Source organism: Aspergillus nomiae, assembly GCF_001204775.2.
Source record: "Aspergillus nomiae NRRL 13137 chromosome Unknown contig00028, whole genome shotgun sequence".
NCBI classification, from domain to species: Eukaryota; Fungi; Ascomycota; class Eurotiomycetes; order Eurotiales; family Aspergillaceae; genus Aspergillus; species Aspergillus nomiae.
Genome location: NW_015378083.1, coordinates 46580 through 68911, shown reverse-complemented (window position 1 = coordinate 68911; position 22332 = coordinate 46580). Strand labels below are relative to the sequence as shown.

Genomic DNA, 22332 nt, shown 5'->3' with positions numbered 1-22332 from the left:
GTGGTTCTTATATGCAACCTTTCAAAGTTGCGCCACGGTTACTTTTCCACGGCATGGGAAATGGGGTGGAAGGATTATCAGAAAGACTAACGTGCATTACTCACATCCACCAGAAACAGACCGGGAAAGGATACTGAATTAACCATATAGAAGTCGGTTTTCCGCTGCGGAGGCATTATGTATGATTTCAATAAGGAGCACGATGTCAATCATTCATCTGTGTCGGCATATACTTGATGCTTTACCCCCGAGAACACAGAACAGGCTATGACACGATCTTCTGTCAGTTATGGCCAGTGTACCAGCCTCAGCCGGCAGGCAATGCTTACTGAAGCCCGGTTCAGCCCATTTCTTATACCAGGATTCGAAGTCTTTGTCTGTCGGGTGACGCCCGTGGTATGACCAATCATACCTACCAGTGTATATAGCACATCCTTGTCGATATACATGTTTCCCTTACTCCAAGGATCCAGAACTCCAGGCTTAACCAGGGTTCTGAATGGTTTGAACCTGCGGCGTGTTTTCCTGGTGTAGCAATGCAGAGCGGGCTTCGAATATCCCAAACCTGCGAGGCAATCTTCCTCCCGCATCGAAGTGACAGGACGCAAGTACGTGATGTCGTCCTCCCATCTACCATATCCACAACTCATTACCGAACTGCATTTTGCTGGAGTCTCATCCATTATTCCTCTTGGCAAGCCGTTCAGTCTCCCTTCCAGCATGCTCATCAAGCTACAGCCAGCCACAAACTACAGATAAGAAAGATACTTTCCTCCCGGAGAACCCTCCAAATCCCACTCGTCTATTCTAGGACCATTTCCGTTCTCCTACAATCCCATTCCTGACGCATATCAGCCCATCCTATTTACTCTAGAAATTCCCATACGTAACCTCGACCTGGACAGAGTCGCCATCGAACCCCCCCCCCCCCAAAACGTATCCGCATAGCTCTTCACCATCACCTCCGGTCTAAGCATCTGCCATCCCCAGAGAGAGTTTCGGATAAGAGTATTTACCCGAAAGTTTCCCGTACCATTTTGGGATATTCCAATTTGTCAATGGATGGGTTAAGAAAGATGGCGACAGGCCATAAGGCTTGGGAGATGTGGAAGTGGATTTGTAGATTTAGAAATAATTGGGATGTTAGGCTTGAGTGTGTGGGGGGTGGTGTATTTCTATGTAGTCTAGGAGCCTGGAATGGGGTGTAAGGAGTGAGGGTGTTGAGTTGGGGTTGTGGCTGAGGACGCTGTATACCTACGGGGGGGGAGTTTGGCTATCGTATGAATTCCCTGTGGAGGGGTATATTGGTTGTTGAGTAGGGAGTTGGGACTGGACTTGGGATATTAGGCGACTCCGAAATACTTGGGACATGGTGTTTTTATTACTATATATAATGGAACAGAGACATGGGCCTTGTGGCCTTGGGGCTCCACTTGTTCTGCTTGTCTTACTGGGGTACGGTTGTAGGAGCCTCATTCATTTTAGTAGGCGGGCATGGTGGGGAGCTTTCTTTTCTTCTCTATTCTTATTTACCAAGATGCCCCACTAACAGTATGTAACATCGGATGTGCAAGCGATGGTCGTGGAGACTGTAGATCGTCGCGTGGTTCACGTTATGCCTCGGCCAGTGCAACGTTGAATAGCCCTAACTGTATCTGGAAGTCCGCCGTCGTCGCAACTTGAACTTTTACATGGAAATCAACATTCCTGTTACAATTGGTCCAGGAGATCTATATCAAGGGCTGCGTATTGGTTATATTGTTAAAAGCAAGTAACGACTATTTCCTCGGTGACTACATATTTTGATTGAAGATGAAAAAGCATACCCGATTGAGCTCCTTGAAAACGACTAGAAATGTTTGAGAAGTTGAATGAATTATATGTCTTGTAATTTGCACCGTCTTGCGACTCCCATGGTACACACATATCCACAATTTGTATGAGCTATCTATATGACACAGAGCCAGCATATGAAAAGGCCCTTCAAAATAAAACCAGACAGGAAAGAAAGACTAAAGAAGATACAATGCCCCTTTTTAATATGCAACGAATGAAGCAGCAACCTTGGTGATGCCCCCGACTCCAAAACAAAACGCCGTCTATGACGCTGAATCCAATGCTCAAGACCATTAATGTATCTTCCAAGGATACGCGCCCCGCGCCATGCATTGTATGAAACAAGCCCAGTTCACCCAAACATCCAAGGCTTATGCAATTCACAAGGTCAAACAAAGGAAATAGTGCTTAAATGGACCACATAACACAGCAATGACAAAGATCGGATCTGTATCAAATGCACAACAAAGGAAATGAGGCGAGAAAAGTGGATATGGAAAACGACAGACCGCTAGATATCGGATGTAAGCATAAGGTAAGCAAAAACTTATCACAAAGGAAATGTACATGAAAGTCATCAACTGTTGTAGGTCCGGCTACAGGTATCAAGAACCAGAATGGGCCATCCGGCCCTTGAAAGAAGAAAAGAATGGATATGCTAGCTCCGGTCATGGACCTTTCTTTTTTTTCTTTTTCTTTTCTTTGCCTTTTTTTTTCCTTTTTGTTTTCATGGATTGAGGTAAGTATTCAACCGTTGACCATATCGTCCAAGGCCATCTTCCGTCTCTTGGCGGGCCTTGAATCATCAGTCTCGGCTCCAGCACCTTGCTGGTCATCTCGAGCATGTACAGGAGACTCCTGTGGCGGCTGCTCTTGCATCGGAGGAACTGGTGCCAGATGTCGGGGAATCTGGTTCCCAAAACTGAAGTCCGATGCTGCTTGACGCATCTGGCTACTCGGCGAGATAGGTTCAATGGTGCTCTGGCCGTGTGATGGCACTTGCCGTGGCTCCTGCTGCATCAGTTCCTCTCGAGTGCGAGGTGACCAATTCGCTGGATATGGATCGCTCAGCCGATGTGTTTGTGGGCCAGGCTGGGGGTTTCCCATTGTGGGAGGATATATAGGGGGAAGCCTAACTGAGGACTCTACCAGGTTTTCCCGGGGATCCCTTGGCACTGATTGCTCGCCCATGGGCATCCGATTGACCACCCTAGCATTGGGTGCATATGGCGAATAGGAAACACCGTACGGCTGATAGTATTGTGGTGGGGAAGAGTTAGGGTGTACCACTTGGTTTCCATATGACGACAGCGGTCTCCCAACCCCCATAGGCATATGGGACGCAGCCATAACCGGGCTGTATCCCCCAATTGCCACAAAACTGCCAGGGGACACTGTTGCCATAGATTGTACTGAGCTTGAGGAGGAGAATCGCCGATGACCTATGTTACGCTGCATCGATAGCGATGGATCAATAGCCTGTGAATACACAGCACCTGGCCATCTTGTTGGCTGCCCTGGAGAGACCCTTATCCCGTAGGGCCCCGGGGGTCCGCTGGGTGCCTGTAAGTCTGTCATGGGTCTGAGCTCACGGGACGATGTAGCCCTATGCATGGGGCGTCGTGGCTGAGCCGCATGCTGCTCTCCGGATGTTCCTGAATTATCTGTCTGTGATGCATACGTTCTGAGGGACGCGTCTTCGGCTTTCAAGGGCGGTCTTCCCCGCTTTTTGTGCGTAACATCGACGCATGTTGCCTATTGAACGCTTAGTAACAGGGTCTTCTCTCCTCTATCACTGCCTTGGCCCCTGCGGATTGCAATGCAAAGGAACAGGGCCCCAAGACTTCACGAAAGTAGATGGCAAAACTTACTTCTTTCCCTGACAAAACACACCTCCGACAAGGTCGGGCAGGGTCACAGCCTAGATGCTTCTTCTTACAGTTCACACACGCAGATGCCACATGAGCCTTCGTACGTCTTGTCGGTTTCTGTGGTAGTGACCGGCCAGCAGCCCCAGGTGGCGACGTTCCAAAGGTGGATTGCGAAAAGGTCGGCACAGAAGGCTGTGATGTTACCGGGACGCTGAGTGACGTTGGTAAGCGCGAAGAAAAACTGTCGCTGACTGGAAACGGGTGTCGCGCTACATCATTCCCGGGACCAGAGATCACTCGGTAGTATGTTGGCTCGTGGATCGTTGTTGTAGGTGTTCTTGGAGGGCGGGCCTGTCCCGTCACTCCAGCGGATATTCCAGTAGGCACCAATACAGTCGAAGACTCCACCGCTGTTACCGGTTGAGGGAGCTCTGACTGTCCGGGCCGTCTGACGTTTCCAGAAGTCTCCAGCGGGTCTTCTGCCGGGACCGAAGTGGACATAGAGCGAGGGAGTGGGAGATCCCGGGGATTGCACCTTCGAGCATTGGTTGATCGAGTTAGATCAAATGAAAGCCTCCCTGGACCCGGATCAAGTCTTGAATGTCCGAATTCTGGGGTGATAAAGGAAGAAGGGGGGAGGACTAGTGATTGCATCTGGCAAAACAGTCCCTCGAATGACGGGGGACGCGGTTTACAAGAACGGGAAGAGGGTTGTAGTCGATATTGACATGGGCAACATATTCCGGTACAAAGAGGCCGTTCTGCTGTATGTCAGATGCGGTTTCCTGTTCAATCGGCAGTCATTATTGAAACTCCACGCATTGCAGTCAGAGGACTACAGGAGCTTATAATGAAGTCAGCCTAGGATCATTATTGGAGGAGTCATAAATTAGGACGCGCTAATCCGGATAGACTGCCCAGATCGTGACGGACAGTTTTCCATAGCTTCGATGGTCTCCATCATGGGTTGATTATTGCAGCATGGTGGGCGATCACTGGACCCAGTGGGCAAGCGTAGAGCGGAAAAATTAAGGAGAGTGGAGGTGTAGTAAATAATAATGGTAATAATAATGAAAAAAACAAAAACAAAAAAAAAGAAGGGACAGAGAGCTAGCACGTCCTTACCTCTTTTCACACTATGTAAGACTCAATTTCCTTTTTTTTTTTCTCCGTTATTTTCTTTTTCTGGATATAGATTTTTGACGGTCGTTAAAGTGGCTCAACACCCGTCAGGAAAATAGGAAAAAACGGTGAACTATAACCGGAAAGTGAGGCGTAATAATCCGGCGAGATCACACTCCCTTCCTTTGCCAACGGAGTAAAGTTAGGGAGAATGGGAAATTGAAAGAAGGCGATCTTTAAAAAAGAATAATAAAATTCAGAGGCTCACGCAATAAAACAATCTAAGGGAAAGAAAAAGGAGGTATACCCAACCTCGATCGTCAAGTCCTTTGGGTAGGGTCACTCTTGGCTGGTCATCGGCTAGGTAGTAAGTTCAATGTCAAGGGGAGAGGAGATCCCGCTGGGCGCTCACGTCGCTTTAGGAATTGTCCTCAAGTGAGCAAGTGATAGCAAGACCCTAGTCTGTGTCTGTTGTGACGAGGCTTATACCCACGAACAGGAAGGTCCCTGCTTGGTTGGCAGCATATGGGAGCAGCGGGTGGGTAATAGTGGCCAGTGCAACACCGACTAGCAGCCGATAGACTTGATCTCCATCATTTGTAGATCTCCATGGGGGTTCTTTTTCGCTCCGTAGGCCATGTAAGTCTTTTTGAGTTCTGTACGTTCGAAACGGAACCGCGAATAGTTCCAATCCTCCGGCGGGTCCAATCCAATAAGCTCACTCTTCACACAGGGCCTCGAAAGAGCTGTGAGTCGTCTCTCCTTCTTCTCCCTTTGGAATGGGGCGACGTCTTTTCTTCCTTTCTCTGATTTGTTCGCCTTCGTATTTTATTTAATCTCTTCATTAGTCTCCCGTTTCATTGCTGGTGGGAATTTGGTTCATCTTCAAAATAAGAAGATCCCCCTTATTCGTCGAGCCAGTTTCCTGCTGGGTCGACAGGAGGTTCGTGGCTTGCATTAGATGGACGGTTAAGAATAGTCACTGACATCGCCCGGAACGGGGTCTCTTACCCTCTCTCAAAGAGGGGAATTTCAAGAGAGGGGGAAAAGAGAGGATCAGACGCCATGTCCCAATAGAGAAGCGTACTGTTCTCTGTGGAGTTGTGGTAATTCTTCTGCTTTTTTTTAAAAAAATTATTATTTTTGACTTTTATTATTATTTTAGTTATTTCCTTTTTCTTCTATCTTTCGAGTATTTTAGTTTTTCCAGGTTGTTTGGTTGATAGCCTAGTGAAGCAGCGATGCCAATCAGGAGACGAGGAAGTAAGGCAGAAAAGATTGAGCCAACGGATCGACGTCGGCGCCCGTCCGCTGCATCCATTGCCAATAGTCCGCTCGGCAAGGATGGGGTGGCTGCGCATTCCCCGTCCCAGTTTGACATGCGCAACCAGGTAAGATAGGAAGTCGGGGAACTTCTCACCAGGATTTTAAGCTTGTCAATCATTGGGGATTGGGTAACAGACCCCCTCCTCTTGGCCTGGGTGTTCATCTCTTGTGTTCCCTTCCACATCCGATCTGGGTTTACTTGGTATTTTTGCTCGTCAGCTCCCATACTTCCATGGTGACCACTGATGAACGCTCTTTCCTGTACTCTTTTGGTTTCTTTTTCTTTTCTTTTCTTGTCTTATTAGTATCACTATCCTTACCATATATATACCTTTATTGGATTTATTGATTAGTGCGCGGTTTTGTCCCAGAACTCTAAAAGAAACGGACAAGAAAAAACGTGGTAATGAACATTTGAGATCACATTGTTGACCCACGGAACCAAAGCGTTCCTTGCTATTATCTATTTATGTGATTGTGCAATTTCGGTAATTATTCTTATTATTGCTATTCTAACCATGGAAATATGGATTTTCTGTTACTCAATAAGGTGGTTATATGTATATATTTAACTAATTTGATTTTTTATGTTTTTTGTTTCGGCGTTCCATTTGGCCCTGATCACCAGTATGCGTGTACATTCCGGGGTTCTCAGCTGTATACGGAGATAGCTCCTTCAGGCAGCCCCCATTTACTAGGTCGTGACGGTTAAGACGAGGGTAACGGCTCTTGACGAAATTAACGGAAATTTTGATCATCTGGCATAACGATTTCTTCTGTCTTAATTCCATGCCCAATTATATCACTGGAACGGTAAATTGCGACTCGAGATCGTCATTAAACCCCTCGAGGTGACGTCCCAGGACCATGGGTCACTATCTGACTATCGCGATGGGATCTGCCCGAAAGAGACAGGACGGAGGATGTATGCAGTACGCACAGTGCTCAGCTGGGCTGAGTACTCCGTACAGCCCTGTCTTTGTACCGCTTGACTTGACAGATGACGCCAGCTCAATAGTCCGAACTTTTGGATTGAGACAACAATTCTCCGCAGTGGTTCCATAGCCTATAGGCAAGACCCACAGGCTGTGTCAATGAAGGTTTGTCCTTCTGACTTGTCGTGGTGAATAAAACACACTGCACCGTGTACTCGAAACACTTTATTTGTTGTGTTGAGTGCCGAGTTGGGAGATGCCGGTACTTCAAGATAGATGCAGCTGCGACCCTGTAGACATGAGCCCTCCCCTCCTTCTTTTTTTGCCCAAGCCCCTTAAGATTTTGGCGGGTGGGAGGACAGCGCTTGTGGGGAACGCCGTTCGTACCACATCTTCATTAGCCTGAGATCTATTGATTCTGGCCGTTGGAGGTGACCTTTGCGGATGGTCAGAACGTTTCTTTCAGCAACCATGTCACAGTGCCACGCCACTTAGCAAGAAATCAAAAAGTGGTCTAGGCTCGCTGCATTTCTGACACTGCGTGATCTTAGACAAAGCAATATGTTAGCTACAAGCCGGTGAGGTACCCCAATCGGCATCTCTGGATTCTCTCCAGTAGATTTGAAAATAGATGAAGATCAAGATGTGGCTGCAGCTGCAGCTCCCTGATCAGTGAGACAAACATGGGTCTGGCTTGGTCACCTGAGGTCCGGACAATTTAAGCACTCCACACCCATGGATGACAATAGAAAATGGTCCGCCCGATAAGAGCGAAAAGATCCACCCGCTGCTTGAGCACGGAGCAACGGAGTATGATCTAGTGGAGGAGACCAATTGGGCGCGGATTACCGACGGTTAATTCCTGACTCGGGTCGTGGATAGGCCCATAAATCGTGTGTGATCTTTCTTTCATTCGTCAAATTCCTTTTCTTTTCCTTATGGTATCCAATGTACTCGCTTGTTGTTGATTTGGAATATTAGCGAGTCATGTTTCTTGGCCTCTAAAAAAAAGGGTCCCAAACTTGAGCTGGTCTCGGGAATTTTCCACTGACCTTCGTGACTCAACGTTATGATACCAAGCAGAGAGCCTTTTTGGTTCCGTTATTAGTCTCCTTTGGTCTCACTTACCCGGAACTCTTTTATTTTATGGTTTTTTGATTTTCTCCTTTTACATTTTTACGGTCCTAGAGAGTCGGAAAACACTTCAAAAACAAGCTATACAGCGCCAGAAGCGCGACAACAAGGCAGTCAGTGAGTCTAGAAAGTCAGAAAGTGGACTGAGATGGCCATAACCCCCAATATTGTGCAACAGGCCGCACGCGGGGGTCACAATTCAACAGCAAGGGGTTCCGTGGGATTCAGGTAATTGGATCCTCCTGTATTAAAGGGGGACAGCTGAGTTCCCAGCAAAGTAAGCGGTTCATGCAAGCTGGAGCCGAGGGGCCACCAGCACGATCTGCCTGTTAGGGGCCGGGTGGGTGCCAATAGTCCGAGCCACCGGCTCCAAGTTCTTAGCCACCAAAGCTAAGAAGAAATGATTCAATTCCCGAGAAAAGTGTGGACTGTGAAGCGCCATCAAATGAGGTAGAATTCAGAGGTTCCTAAGACAATCAGTAGTACACGATACTGTACATAAGTCCCCATCTAGCTGGTAGTAGGCCACACGCACACTGTATCACCCAAACCAACGGGTCCGACAATCAACACAGGCTACTTGAATGGGGCGGAACAGGTATACGAGACACTCACCACCCCACTGACATGCAGGTTAGTGTCTATCCCAACGTCGATTACGATGACGGGAAAACAAGGAATCGCGAAAGACGACTCCTGAGTGGATCGTCAGCTCGCTGGCGAGGGTGTTCGACGACGCCCCCCGATGCAAGGTGCTTGGGAGATGACCCAGCCCTTAACCCGTTCCGGATTAGCGGCCCCCGTGAGCAAAACCTCTTTGGGAAAGCACGCGGATCTCGACGGGGGGAAGTATTTGTCAACCTCAGTCGAGGCTCAACATGACCACTCTCGACTCGAGTACTAAGCTGCTGACGCTGCACGGAGTGGCACGTCTACTAACCTCGTACTATTTTATAGTTTAGCGGACTATGCACTCACTAGGGGATTTATCTTATGAGTTCACCCAACTAAGGCAGTAGAGGACGATCGTTAGGGCTTAAAACGTCATTAGCTCCATTTCCGGGCCTGTCATGGCGGATGAGCCCGGGAATATCGTTGGAAGAAGCTCTGGAAACGCTAAGTAAAAATCGCCGTTCGTGTGAGCATCAATGAACTGGGGTTGACATCCGTGAGGCTTCCGTTCTTACACAGTTATTGTCAATGCGTGTTCCGGCGACACGAGGTAATCTTCCGAAAATTGTCCTCCAGTCCAGCTAAGTAAGCCGTGGGGGTGTTTGGCGGACAGGGAAGGGTTCTGCTGAGCAGTACTTTGCTGCGTCGCATATGGTTGACTAGGTTTCTCAGCGGCTGAATGACATCTTGCTTCGGACATCCCTACTCTGTAGGTAATTGGTATAACCCCAAGGGCCTTTGTTTCTTTTTTCTTTCTTTCTACTTTTTGGCGCGCCTTTCTCGCTCAAGTCACTGCATCTTGTCAGGTTTGTTGTCAGGCGTATGCAAAGGTATCAGCGAAGCACGTTCGTAGTGCCTGACAATTGTGCTCCGATTCTTAAACGCACCGAAAACTTTGACATACCCAAGCAAATTGCTGCATTAACGTCTTCGAGGCCATGCCCAGACATCGTTTACTTGACTTATCTCTTGGCTGCCTAGTGTGTACGGACATGTCAGATGGTGTTCCATGCGAACCAGAATACAAGGAAGCGATCCGAGGACTGACCATAAGAAACACAACCACTCAGAAAAAGGCCTCTCCTCGACTGCTGATCTCGCATTACGTTCACTTGTTCGGTGAAAGAGCCAATCAAGGTTGATTTCGTCACTCGGGCATCGTGGTTTTGGCTGATCGCCGATAAGTCTATGTGCTGGTATACCCAATCCCTGCGCCGAGTGAACTTGGCCAAGTGCCAGTCACGGTGACCTTTCTAAGAGCCTTGCGCAAGTCTCTATGCTGACCCGAAGGCAGTTTCATTTTAATCCGTATCTCAGTGGGCATGTTCCGACTACCACATCATGTGGGAAAGTGGCCCCTTGTGCAACCATGCATATGCTTTCTCCCACGCCCTCGTGATGGGCTGATAGACTAGGCACGGCCTCAGCTGCAGTCGTAAGCAAATAACTCTCGCAGTCTCTGGTCTCAGTCGGAATCTGGGTCAGGACTGACCTGTTTATTTGACTAGTATCCGCCTAAGCGAGTGTGGCGCCTTCGAAAGAGGTTACTCTTATCTTAGGGGACAGGATCTGCTGTATAATAGTCTCAGTCTTGGCGAGTTAAACAACCGGACGGGTAAAGAAGGTTATATGGCAGGAGTTTGACCGACGAAACTCAATGGGCTAGAGATGATCCGTCATCTGTGGTAAGTGATATACCCTGATTGAGCAATTCCGAATGAGGGATCAACTCCGGATAGTCGGTGAAGACTTGTCAAATACCTCGATTTGCCATGCTGCTTGCATTCTTCTCCAGCTTCTATCTCTTTCCCTCTCTTTCTTCTCTACCTTTCCCCCCTTTGTTCTTTTCCCCTTCTTCCTCGATCTTGTAGACGAAACTCCTCGGGACGGTCCGCGAAAATCGTTTCCGAAGAAAGGGATAATCAATAATTGGCACGTACTAAGACCCTATCGAGAATAAATTGACATACACTACTTCGTACTCTGCTGGGCAAAGACATTACCTGACGGAAATCAACCGTGTCAAATACCTGGGTGAGTTATCGAAGTGTCAAATGTTGCCAATTCTCGATTAGCCTCACGACCTCCCCTCGGAAGAAGTGTTTTTTTTTTTTTTTTCTTTTTTTTTTCTTTTTCTCTAAACATTATTTTCAAGGGTCCCAATTTCACTTATGCCGGTCAAGTTCTATTTCCAGCCATGTGGATACCCCCGTTATCTAAATAGAAATTCCAAAGTGGCTTGTTATAAGCAATAGATGTGTATGCATGCATGTACATGCCTAGATTCGGTACATATACCCAGCGGCTTAACGAATACCCATGCCGTCGATCGTCGTCTTATGCAACTTAAATCCCTCAAGTGACCTTCCATTTTGCTACTACTCATGTACCTTGAACAGGATATTTTTCTACACAAGCAGAGTGGGTTAGTAATTGCCATCAATTACCAAACACCGCAACAACATTAGCAGCAGAAAGAATACGAAAGCTCCGTATATAGAATAACAATGTATGTATGTACTCATCCCAACAATAGACAACCCGCACACACACACAAAGCTCCCTCCGAGCCAAATCTCAATCTAGACCCTCTCAACATACCTTTTCCATTACCAAAGTACGAAATATACATTGCTTAAGGAGTACTCCCGGCCGGACACAAACCCACATCACATCCAATAGTGTGTCCCAACCCTGGGGGTGTAATATTCCTTTTAGGAAAATTGATATCACACCGGGTAGATCCCCTACTCAAACTGGACGTTTTCGCTCCCATTGATATTCCTCATGAAAGTCTAGATAGCGGGTTTTCGTTTCAATTGATGGAAGATAAACGCAAGTAACGGTGTGATTCCAACCGAGATATCGCTCACTCACTCGCTCAGCCTTCTGGCACACTCCCGGTATATCACATAGTGTGTAGGCTGTATATGAGAGATAGTATATCCTTGCCACTTTTTTTTCCGGCACTCGGGGTTGCTTGGTACCGTTGTCTTGGGAATCTAGGATAAATGAACTCGTCTCCACCAAGGGTGGCCTGTTGCATGGATGTGGGCGCTCAATTCAGAATTTTATTTGTTTATGTTAGGGGTATATTGCGAAGAGGGTCGCTGATGTGATCGCGATGTGATATGTCTTTTATTGATTCCTATGTGGAGGAGGGACCAATCAGCTGGACGATTGTGGATCGGGGGTGTGGCGGTGATGGAGGAACCTAAAGGGCTTTGGAGTTTACTATTTACTGTTTATTTTTATTCGCTTTCTGTGGTGACGATGGTGAGGCTTGTTGGCTGGGCGGAGGCCCGTACATATACTAATGTACATGTTTAGGTGTCTATGTGATTAGTGCTACACATGTATACTGCTTACAGGGGTTGGATTATGGCAGAGATACACGGTCTATATCATTTGGTCTTATTGCAGATGCTGTAAGAAATTTTCATTTTCATATCACAATGCCCGACTAGATGTATAGACTGCAATATGCGGTGGTATATACAATGCGTGCCTCCATGACAGCGCGTTCTCCAATCCATTACGTTCACTTCTTCCTCGACGGCCGGGCATTCTTCTCTCTTCTCTGCTGCTTCAGCTTCCTTGCCAGTCGGATATCATCTGTAGATTTTAGTTCGCTCCTGCCGCCTGCAGCCGCGCCTCCGGCCTTGGACAGCTGGCGCTGCTTGGCTGCTTCGCCCTTCTTCTTCATCTTCTCGTAGTCGCCACGTAGGCGGTCGGCCGCCTTGGGCGCCTGTTCCTTCCGGTGCTGGAAGCGTCGTCTCCTCATAGCAGTATTGAGCTCATGGACGAGAGCAGGGGTCTCTTCCTCACCCACACGTGGCATTTGTCCCAGACGCTTGCCCTTCCTCCATGCGTCGAATCGTCCGCTACGGAAGGAGGAAGCAATTTTGGCGCCAGACTCACCCTTGACAAGACGTGTACCTTTGGATCCATCTTCGTCATTCTGGCGTGACACGTACTTCTTGTGCCGCTTGTCCCAGCGCATCATGGTACGGGGCTCGGCGAACCCGCGAGCACCCTCATCACCAAGTAGATCCATTGTAGCGCTGCGCGAAGCTTGAGTAAAGTTGGCATTGGTACCAGTGTGCACACCATAGGCCCTGTCTTCAGCCAAGTTCGTATTGGATGGGGTATAGGACATGAAGTATTCGGGGTTTTGGAAAGATGCTGCGTTGTCCTTCTTTGCCTTGCCACCGTTATAGGAGGAGAAAGTGACTTCAAGATCCGACTCGGATGCCATCGACATGTTATCGGGCACTCCTTCGCCGACATCCTCATCGTCATCGGACTGGACACCGTTCTCCTCAGTCTCGTCGGCACCTCCCTTGGTTCCGCTGGACGCATCCTCCACGAAGTCTGACTGCTTCTCAGCCATCTCCCGTTTCTTCTTCTTGTGATCAAGGGTAGTACGGATCCTCTTAATGGTGTCGATGGCTTCATCACCTTCGTGCTTGCCATTTCGTCGGTTGTGTACTTCGAAAATTGTTTCCTGCGGCCGGTAGCCTCCAATCCGGGCAAGCATCTTCTCACGTTCTACTTCCATTTGACTTTCTTGGTCGTTGAAGAGAGGATGTATGGCTGTCCAGTTGTCGGAAGATACAACCTGTTTCGCCCGCTTAGCACTTTCAAGAGAAGCCGAATTTCGTGTTCGCATATAGAGCTTCTCTCCCTTTCCAGCAATAGTCCGTTGACCGTAGATGTCGGCTTCGTTTTCTAGAACTCTTGTAACCCATTCACAGCTCGTCGACAGGCCATCCCTAGGCAAGCTGCCGACGACCACATCTTCGGCAAAGTTAACCTGGCCATCATGCTCGCGGCCAATGACAAGTCTCCTTCCAAGGAACAGTTGTAAATCAAGCATATAGGGGGCATCTGAGTCCCGGACCAAGCTATAACTCCAGCCCTTCCGCCCCGCACGAGCCGTACGACCGACACGGTGAACGAAGATCTTAGGTTGAGATGGGAAATCGTAGTTGATAACGTTTGCAAGAATTGGAATATCAATACCACGGGCCGCAACATCTGTAACAACGAGGATATTCGAAAGACCCGCTCTGAAGTTCTGGACTTGAATCTTTCGAGCGGTCTGGTCTAAGGAACCGTAGGCATAAGAAACCGCAAATCCGGCCTCCCGGAGTAGGGAATATAAGTAATCCACATGATGCTTCGTTGCTGCAAAAACAATAGTCGAATACTTTGTGGGAGACTCCTTGAAGTTAATGGCCTTGTCATCCCCTCGCTTCCGCTTCTTGAAATTCTTGCTATCACCCTGCTCCTTCTGGCGCTGCGAGGCCTCAGTTGGGCCAGTGGGCATCTTAATGACTTCGTGGAGGATGTGAAGCAAAGCACCTTCCTTTTCCGCAGACTTAACAGAGAAAAAGACGTTCTCAAGATCCGGCGAGATCTTGCTTTCAGTATCTAGACGAATAAGGGTAGGCTCCTGTAAGCCAGCACGGGCGAATTCCACCAGCGACTTAGGCAACGTCGCAGAGAACAGCAGAGTCTGTCGGTTCGCAGGAAGGCCATGCAAAATTTCCGTAAGTTGATCAGCAAAACCCATCTCGAACAGTCTATCGGCTTCGTCAAACACAACATAACGAATGCTCGACAAGTCCAGATTCATTTCTACCTTCAAATGCAGGAAACGTCCGGGTGTCGCAATCACAATATCAGGGTTACCGGCCATCATACTGAACTGTTCCTCCAAACTATCACCACCAACAAGAAGGACAGACTTCAAATCCGTGCCCTTTCCAAGCTCCTTCACAACCTTCAGGGTCTGCAAAGCCAATTCTCTCGACGGCGATAGAATCAGTCCACGAGCTCCGACCTTGATACTGTGACTCTTCAATTTCTCGATCATAGGGATAACGAAAGCAGCGGTCTTTCCTGATCCGGTACGTGCCATACCAACTACATCCTGACCGTCCATAATCACGGGGATAGTCTTGCGCTGAATAGGAGTCGGGACAGAGAAACCTTCCGGGTAATAGCTTTCAACAGGTGCGCATTCAGTCCCATTGCTTGGAAACCACCTCCCTTCTTGACGGTACGGCCCTTGAGATTAGAAGCCTTCCTGTTGGCCGAAGCCTGTTGCCCTGCAATGAATGCCTCGTCATCTTCGTCGTCGTCGTCGTCAACATCTCCTCCAAGGAAATCAAGCATTTGAGGTGGTGCCGTCTTCTGTGGCCGCTTTGTCTGTTTCAAAGACGTATCGTTGTCGGAATCGCTGTCATTTTGGAAAAGCGCATTTGTGATATCGAACTCATTTTCTGACGCCGCTGGCGACGCTGCGCGGTGAGGCATCTTGACCTCTATTGACTATTATCGTACCTATTCGCCAGCAAAAGCGGCGGGATGAAAAAAGTTCAATGAAAAAGGGACCAAAATCCTTGCATAGAAAACTTCATCAACAAAAACCAGGGTATCTCAAACAAAGCACCAGCAGTCCCTGTGAAGAGCGATTGAAAACGACGAGAAAAGACAATCTTCCTCTCCTCGTCCGATAATTAGCACTCTTATCGATCCTCGACTTTTTTTGTCGGCGGTGGAGAAAAAAGTCAAGGCGGTCAGGGATCAAAGTTGCTCCGGGCTGTAATGCAAACCTCTCAAACAGCTGTGTCCCCGCAACGCGTCCAACGCGTCCAGAAGCGGTAAAATGGCGATAATTGCTTTCCGTTCACGAAGTCATTGACGATAGAGCTCCAAGTTGCATAGCTTAGTTCAGCACAAAGTAATACAAAATGGGTAAGTCTTTCTCTTGTCGTACACATATTCGTAATATCTTCTTCTTATCTGTCGTTACTGATAAATTTCAGATAATTATGGTTATGGTTCTTCCTTTGGAAGCGGTGGTGGCTTCGTGCCAGGAGAGACCAACAGCCCCGCTGGTGGAAAGGTATGGATGAGCTCCAAATCACAGATGTCTTGAGATACCCCTTCTGTTATTCTAAGCTTTCGGCCGGCTCACACTAACTCTAATATCGCAAACAGAGCGCGGACGGCAACAATACTACACTCCGCCCCATCACAATCAAACAAGCCCTTGATGCGACACAGCCCTATCCCGAAGCCGATTATCAGATTGACGGCGCAGATGTAGGCAGCATTTGCTTTGTCGGACAAGTTCGCAACATCAGCACCCAAAGTACAAACATCACATACAAAATAGACGACGGGACGGGGGAAATCGAAGTGAAACAATGGGTTGACTCGGCCACGGCGGATACCATGGACACAGATGATGGCAAAGCAGGAGCAGGAAAGAGCCAGGTCGTGAACAACGGATATGCCAAGATATTCGGGAAAATAAAGACGTTCGGGAATAAGCGATTTGTAGGATCACATTGCGTGCGGCCCTTGACGGATATCAATGAGCTCCATTGCCACATGCTTGAGGCTGTTGCAGTGCATCTTTTCTTTACCCGTGGTCCTGTTGGTGGCTCCGGCGGCAGCGGCGCCGCTGCAGGTGGAGCGGGGGGTGCTGATGCCACTATGGGGGGTGTTGATGATTACAGCGCCGGCAGAGGCCTTCCTGCCATGAGCCCCGTGGCAAGGAGGGTGTACAATTTGTTGAAGACGGAACCTCAGAGCAATGAGGGTCTACATGCTCAGCTCATTGCGGCTAAGCTGAGTTTGCCCATGCCGGACGTCGCCCGCGCTGGTGATGAGCTGCTTACTGCTGGTGTGATTTTCTCGACTGTTGATGAGCAAACCTGGGCTATATTGGATTATTAGATTTATGGTGTCTTTCTATCTTTACTACCTACTTACTCACGTCTATGCATATGTCTGGAAACCAAAAGGCGTCAAATTCATGTGTTCGTTGCCCCGATAGCCTACTTTACGTTTCATAATCCTGATGATAATTGAAAGCTCGTTTCTCCTCCTACCTTCCAGTCTTTCATTGAACGCTAGCTACAGAACTAAGTGTTAGAACATGATAACAACACAGCAAAACTCTATACACTAGGTGAACGTTCAAGATACATATTAACATCCACTTTGGCTTCATTCCAGTCCACGGCCGTTATAAAAATACTCCCCAGAACCTTTTTCATCATCCCATAACACTATATAGGCAGAAAAAGTCTAACATCATCGTCGACAGACAACAACAATCGATGGATGGTATCGAAAACATAGGTTATAGCGTCATCTCATCATAATATGCGGATATCGGTCATGATTCTATGCCATTGCGTTTCTCTGAATAGCATCTTGAACCGAACGGTTCCAATCAGTTTGTATCAGGAAGATCAGCTCGATCACTGATACCAAGAGAAGGGCAAGAGCAACACCGGACCAGAGTCCCAGTAAACCCCAACCCAGTCCAAATGTGGTCCCGAAGCTAATGGGCATTGCAACTGCATAGTAGCAAAAGAGCTGGACATAACCGCCTATCTCTTGTCTGCCAATCCCACGAAGAATACCGTTGCAGTTAGCTGCGAGGGCGTCAAATAACTGGAACGCTGCACACAATGGAAGGACCTGTGCTACGAGCTCGATCACTTCTTCTTCTGGGGTAAATAGTCGTGGGATGTATGAGCGCAGGGAGGAGAGCAGTAGCATGTTGAGCACCCCTACGATGACGGAATATCCCATTGTCACTTTTGCTGAAATCTTGGCGGGACCAACAAGAGTTGCTCCGATCAGGTTTGCAACGCGGGTACTGCCAGAAATTGAAAGGGGAAAAGGAATTTGGAACATGATACTGGCGATGGTCGATAGAACCGACTGGGCAGCCAAGGGGGTTGTGCCGAGGTATGACGATGCTAAGGTTAGTATTTCAAAAGCGAGGCACTCAGCTTCTACCATTACCAGACCAGGTAAGGCAAGTCGGATCATTGGGCCCCAGTTGCGCAAGGCCTTGGTAGTAAACCCATTCCAACATTCCGCACCATCAATGAAATACACATAAAGGAACAAAAACAGCGGCATCAGATTGTCTGTAATAGCTACTGCGATAGGGGCGCCAACAAAGCCCCATTGGAATTTCTATCCATCTGGTTAGTCACCGTGAGTGAGATAACTGCAGCCTGTGGTGACTTACCCAAACAAACAACCAGTTCATGAAGGCGTTTAGAGGTGCGCAGATGAGTAAGACATATAGCGAAGCAGAAAAGAGTCCTTGAGCCTGCACATAACGCTTCCCGCTCTCAAAGCAAGCGTATCCAGGTGCCCCCAAGATGACAACCTTCAAGTACAAGCCAGCAAGTGCGGCGACATCTTTCTCCGGGACAATCTTCATGAGGATTCTGTCCGCAAAGAACCACAGTACAGCAATCGGGATAGAAATGGTGCAAAGGAAGAACACCATCTTTTGCATTTGCAGGCCTACCAGCTTCTTCCTTCCAGAACCATATGCCTGTGCACACAGAGTGTCTAAACTGGTTGCTAAACCTTGGTATACTGCATATCCTGTAATGTTCGCACTCATGCTAGCTAAACTCACTGCACCAAGCTCTTTCTTGCCCAGGTGGCCTAGGGTGAAAATGCTGGCTACTGTCAACGAATATTGGAGCAGGAAAGTGGCCATTAATGGAGCAGCGTTTTTACCGATCACCCGCGCCTCCCGTCTCCATGTTGTGTGAATTAACCCGGCTGCGACAGCCTCTTCCCACTTTCTGTCAACCTCTTCATCATCTGTGGCATTGTATTCGCGACCGTCTACTTGGTTTCCTAGGAGCGCCGTAGTTTCTCCTGAAGGTGCCCTGGTTGGAGTCACACGCCGCTTCGTCCTCGCCTCCATGACATTATTATCGCTGAGAAGATCCCTCTCATCCTCAATGGCGCGTTCGCGTTCCCTGCGTGTCAGCCTCTCTCGTTCTCCAGTATATGGTACAACCGTGGCATGGGAGACCGTAGTGAAGAAGCTCGGACGACGGTAGGATCCAGCTAGAGAATGGGGGTTCGTGCCGGGCTGACTGTTTATCGCGCGAATAGTAGATGTCTCAGAAGCATCGTCGTCAGTACTAATCATTGAGTCCTCGTCATCCGCATAGTTCTCTAAATCTCGAGCAATTGCGGCCTCGGCGAGAGGGGAACTAGATAGGAAGCGGCCATGTAAGGCTTGCTCCTCCACTGAACGCGGAGTGTTACCGCGGCCCATTGCGACGGTGATGTAATAATACAAAGGGTGCGCGGAGAGACGTTAAAGCTTGGTATGTGTTGAAAATTGTGTGCTTAAGGATACTTCATCATGGCCTGATGGCGCCAAATATATACAAGCTCGAGGGAGCTGTCAATGGAGAAATGCGGTGACTCAGAGAAAGAAGGAAGAGAGAAACAAAAACGGAAGCGGGGGCGGGCGATGGTGTCGGTAAGCATATTACGCTCTATCAGCAGATTTTGCCTCTAAAAGAGCTTTCAGCCATTGAATTAAAGTTGTATGGACCGTTGTATGTGTTGGATCCACTTTCTTTCGCTCCAGTCGATGCATGGGCCGTTTTTTGAGTCAGCTCGTATTGACTAACTTTTTTTTCTCAATCAATACACAGTAAGTTCTGCTGATATACACGGTTTTGATCAAGTAAAGTTAACAGATGAAGGAATTATGCCGTATCCATTGTCATGCACAAGCCATAGAAAAACGTGCAAGCAGCCCCCGCAAAGGCAAAGCGGACCCCCCACCATGAACCTTGGAGGGTGAGAAACGGTCCATAGAGAATGGTTCGCGTAGTGGAGGTGTCGATCCAAGATCTATTAGCGATGTTTCGTCTCTTTGACATCAGTCATTAGGGTGCTGCCGCGGGATCTCATTCGTTTGATCTGCGCTGGTTATGAACCAACCCAGGCCAACATCAGCCACGAAGAAAAGCGCAGGCCAATGCCAGGGAGATGCACCATGCAGGGATCAGTGACATCATTCCCGATTGAGCCTAGACATGTGAATCACGTGGGTCTGTCATCGGATCTCTGACATATGGAAACTCGACTCAAGAAACATGTCCCCCCGGCTTTGCGCTCCTTGATGAGAAGGATGCGACTTATTGTTCTTATTGTTATATCGTCGCGGTAGTGTTTCACCCATACTTTGGCTGGCATATCGACCCCCACTATGCCAGAATCTACGACAAGCCAAAATGCTGCTTCTCTTCGGCCGCGGTTTAATCCGGTGATCAACCCGGCGAACTCACGCCCCGTTCTGGTAGACGAGTAAGCGCTTCTAGTCCTTATGAACAATATTTATTTCTTGGGTTATTCAAAGCAGGATCAGGGAAAAAGAGAACACTTAGGACTGACCCCGAAAAAGACACTTAGAGGACAACCATCATATCTTCCTATCCCGACCCTGGCTGGGAGCCCTGTTATTCGAAAATGTCACCTCCGACGCCCGCGATCACTGCGCTAACGAACGAACCTTTCTGTCTTGGCTTCGTCTTTCTATGTACCTTGCGGTCGTTTCAGTAGCTATCATCATCTCGTTCCATTTTCATGGCGGGCCGACCGGACTCGAGCGACGGATGGCTCTGCCGCTGGGTATTATTTTCTGGGTCCTTAGCTTAGCCTGTTTGGTTAACGGGTTTGCAAACTATGTGCGCACCGTGCGAAAGTACAGCCGTAAAGCGGCTTTGGTACAGAGCGGATGGAAAACACAAATGACATTTACAGTGGTGGGGACCGTGATTCTAGGGAGCTGTATACTGTTCTTGGCAACGGATGCAAAAAGTAATAATTAAGAGAATTGGATTTGCTTTTTCGCTTAATGGAAAACCCCGCCTTGAGCAGGCTTTCTAAACAATGCTCTATCGTAGACCCATGTCGTGAGTAGATAGGACGCCAAATTGTAACAAGAGAGAAGGGATCTGTCACTAGCCCCCAGTAAATGAAGATAGGTACCTAGAAACATAAAATAAGTCCTGTTCATACATTAATAGTGCATTTGACTAGCCCATGCCATGGTATCATAATTCGAGGAAGCGGGCGGAAACAGCCGAAAGATACCGCTACATTGCAAGACAAACGGATAACATATCACCATTTTCCGTTGAGCAGAATCTCACATACGCCGGATTCCTTTCTCGCCCTTGTACTTCTCCAAGGTTGGAGAGCCGAGGTGGCTCCACCATTCGAACAACATCGAATTGCAGATGAGTTTGAACCAGGGTGTGAACTTCAACCCCGGCTGCTCAAACATCGTTTTCAATTCGTCGGCCGAGACATACTTCGTGTCTCGTACTTCATTCGCGCTAGGATCCAACTCTACATCGGCTTGGATGAAGAGGATATAGTCGACTTAATGATGTTAGTTTTCGACGACAGCTGGTGATGAAGTGAAGGTTAAAGGATATGAAACATACTCTCATGCTCTCCCCATTTTCCATCGCTAGGAGCCTTGTAATGTATTCTCGTGAAAAACTCGAACTTATCCAGGGGTACTTGCTCCGGCTTAATTCCAAGCTCATGTTCCAACTTCCGCTGCGCAGCCCGCTTCACGCCCAAGATAGCGGCATCCAGCTCAGAACCGGTCTCTCCAGCAATTCCAAGGGGGTGAGAGCAGCAGGTGTTTGTCCACATATCCGGGAAGGTGATCTTCTCGCTGGCGCGTTGTTGGAGGAGCAAGCGCTTGTTGGAATCGAAGAGGAACACGGAAAAGGCACGGTGGAGAAGGCCCCGGTCAATGTTGGTCATGAGGTGGCCTATTGTCACCAAGTAATTGAGCCGTCAGTAAACGGTATTGGCAAAGAGGGGAGGAGGCGAGACGCCAGCAGGAAAATTGCACTGCACCAGACGAGTACTCATGCAGAGGGCGGATCTTACAGATTTTCTTGCTGGCACTTCCGATAGGCTTGTCATCATCATCCAGAACGATGCATACTTCATCCATCAGACGGACTTGCTCCTCGTCGTAACCTGCCAGCTCGCTGCTGCTAGCGGCGGAGGGATTGCCGTCAGCTTTGGGGAGGACTTCGCGAGCCAAAGAAGTATCGACCTCTGGGAAGAGAGTAGCAACATTTTCCGCCGTAATTCTAGGGGGTTCGGTAGTTGTAGTAGTTGCGCTCATTGTGACAGTTAATGTATGACGCTCACAATCCAAAGAGGGGTATTATTGTCTGGACCTTCTGGAGCTGGAGGGGAAAGGGGAATGAAATAATCCCCGCCCTTCGGAGGCGGTGTATCACAGCAAAATTAGTGGAGGATCTGGAACACCCGCTATTGGACTCTCTACCTAGTACTAGTAGTAGCGAATCGCGATGGCTATACAGGCAATCTGAACCTACTACTACCTACTTGGAAGTTCCCTGCAAGCCTCCACGTAATGCATTGCAGAAAACATGTCATACAGAGCATAGTGTCACCCACTTTAGGCTGGCTGCTCATTTTCCATGTTCCATTTTTTTCGGTCACATCAATCATCGCTCGGCCGGAAGAAGTAGCTTGATGCAGAACATGTCGAGAACATTCGAACCTTGCTG

General features: G+C 48.3%; 5 protein-coding genes across 5 annotated transcripts; 1 reads left to right on the top strand and 4 right to left on the bottom strand.

The window, feature by feature from the left end:
• Positions 1-2583: 2583 nt before the first annotated feature.
• Positions 2584-4361, bottom strand: sclB (putative C6 transcription factor; the record flags this gene model as incomplete). The annotated part of the gene is made up of 2 exons (XM_015548445.1): positions 2584-3591; positions 3708-4361. 2 exons carry the CDS (start codon positions 4359-4361, stop codon positions 2584-2586), a joined length of 1662 nt encoding a protein of 553 aa, XP_015410502.1.
• An 8076-nt stretch (positions 4362-12437) lies between these two features.
• ANOM_003187 (ATP-dependent RNA helicase DBP10) lies at positions 12438-15220 on the bottom strand (the record flags this gene model as incomplete). The annotated part of the gene is made up of 2 exons (XM_015548444.1): positions 12438-14893; positions 14950-15220. 2 exons carry the CDS (start codon positions 15218-15220, stop codon positions 12438-12440), a joined length of 2727 nt encoding a protein of 908 aa, XP_015410507.1.
• Positions 15221-15604: 384 nt separating this feature from the next.
• Positions 15605-16651, top strand: ANOM_003186 (putative replication factor-a protein; the record flags this gene model as incomplete). Its single annotated transcript, XM_015548443.1, has 3 exons — positions 15605-15661; positions 15733-15812; positions 15908-16651. Exons 1-3 carry the CDS (start codon positions 15658-15660, stop codon positions 16649-16651), a joined length of 828 nt encoding a protein of 275 aa, XP_015410508.1. The 5' UTR covers positions 15605-15657.
• A 453-nt stretch (positions 16652-17104) lies between these two features.
• ANOM_003185 (MATE family efflux transporter) lies at positions 17105-19025 on the bottom strand (the record flags this gene model as incomplete). The annotated part of the gene is made up of 2 exons (XM_015548442.1): positions 17105-17911; positions 17967-19025. The coding sequence occupies 2 exons, from the start codon at positions 19023-19025 to the stop codon at positions 17105-17107; spliced, it is 1866 nt and encodes a 621-aa protein (XP_015410509.1).
• A 1686-nt stretch (positions 19026-20711) lies between these two features.
• On the bottom strand, positions 20712-21966 carry idi1 (isopentenyl-diphosphate delta-isomerase IDI1; the record flags this gene model as incomplete). The annotated part of the gene is made up of 3 exons (XM_015548441.1): positions 20712-21151; positions 21217-21555; positions 21677-21966. Coding segments are annotated over 3 exons (852 nt in total), but the record flags the coding sequence as incomplete, so codon positions are not given.
• Between the last annotated feature and the right edge of the window lie 366 nt (positions 21967-22332).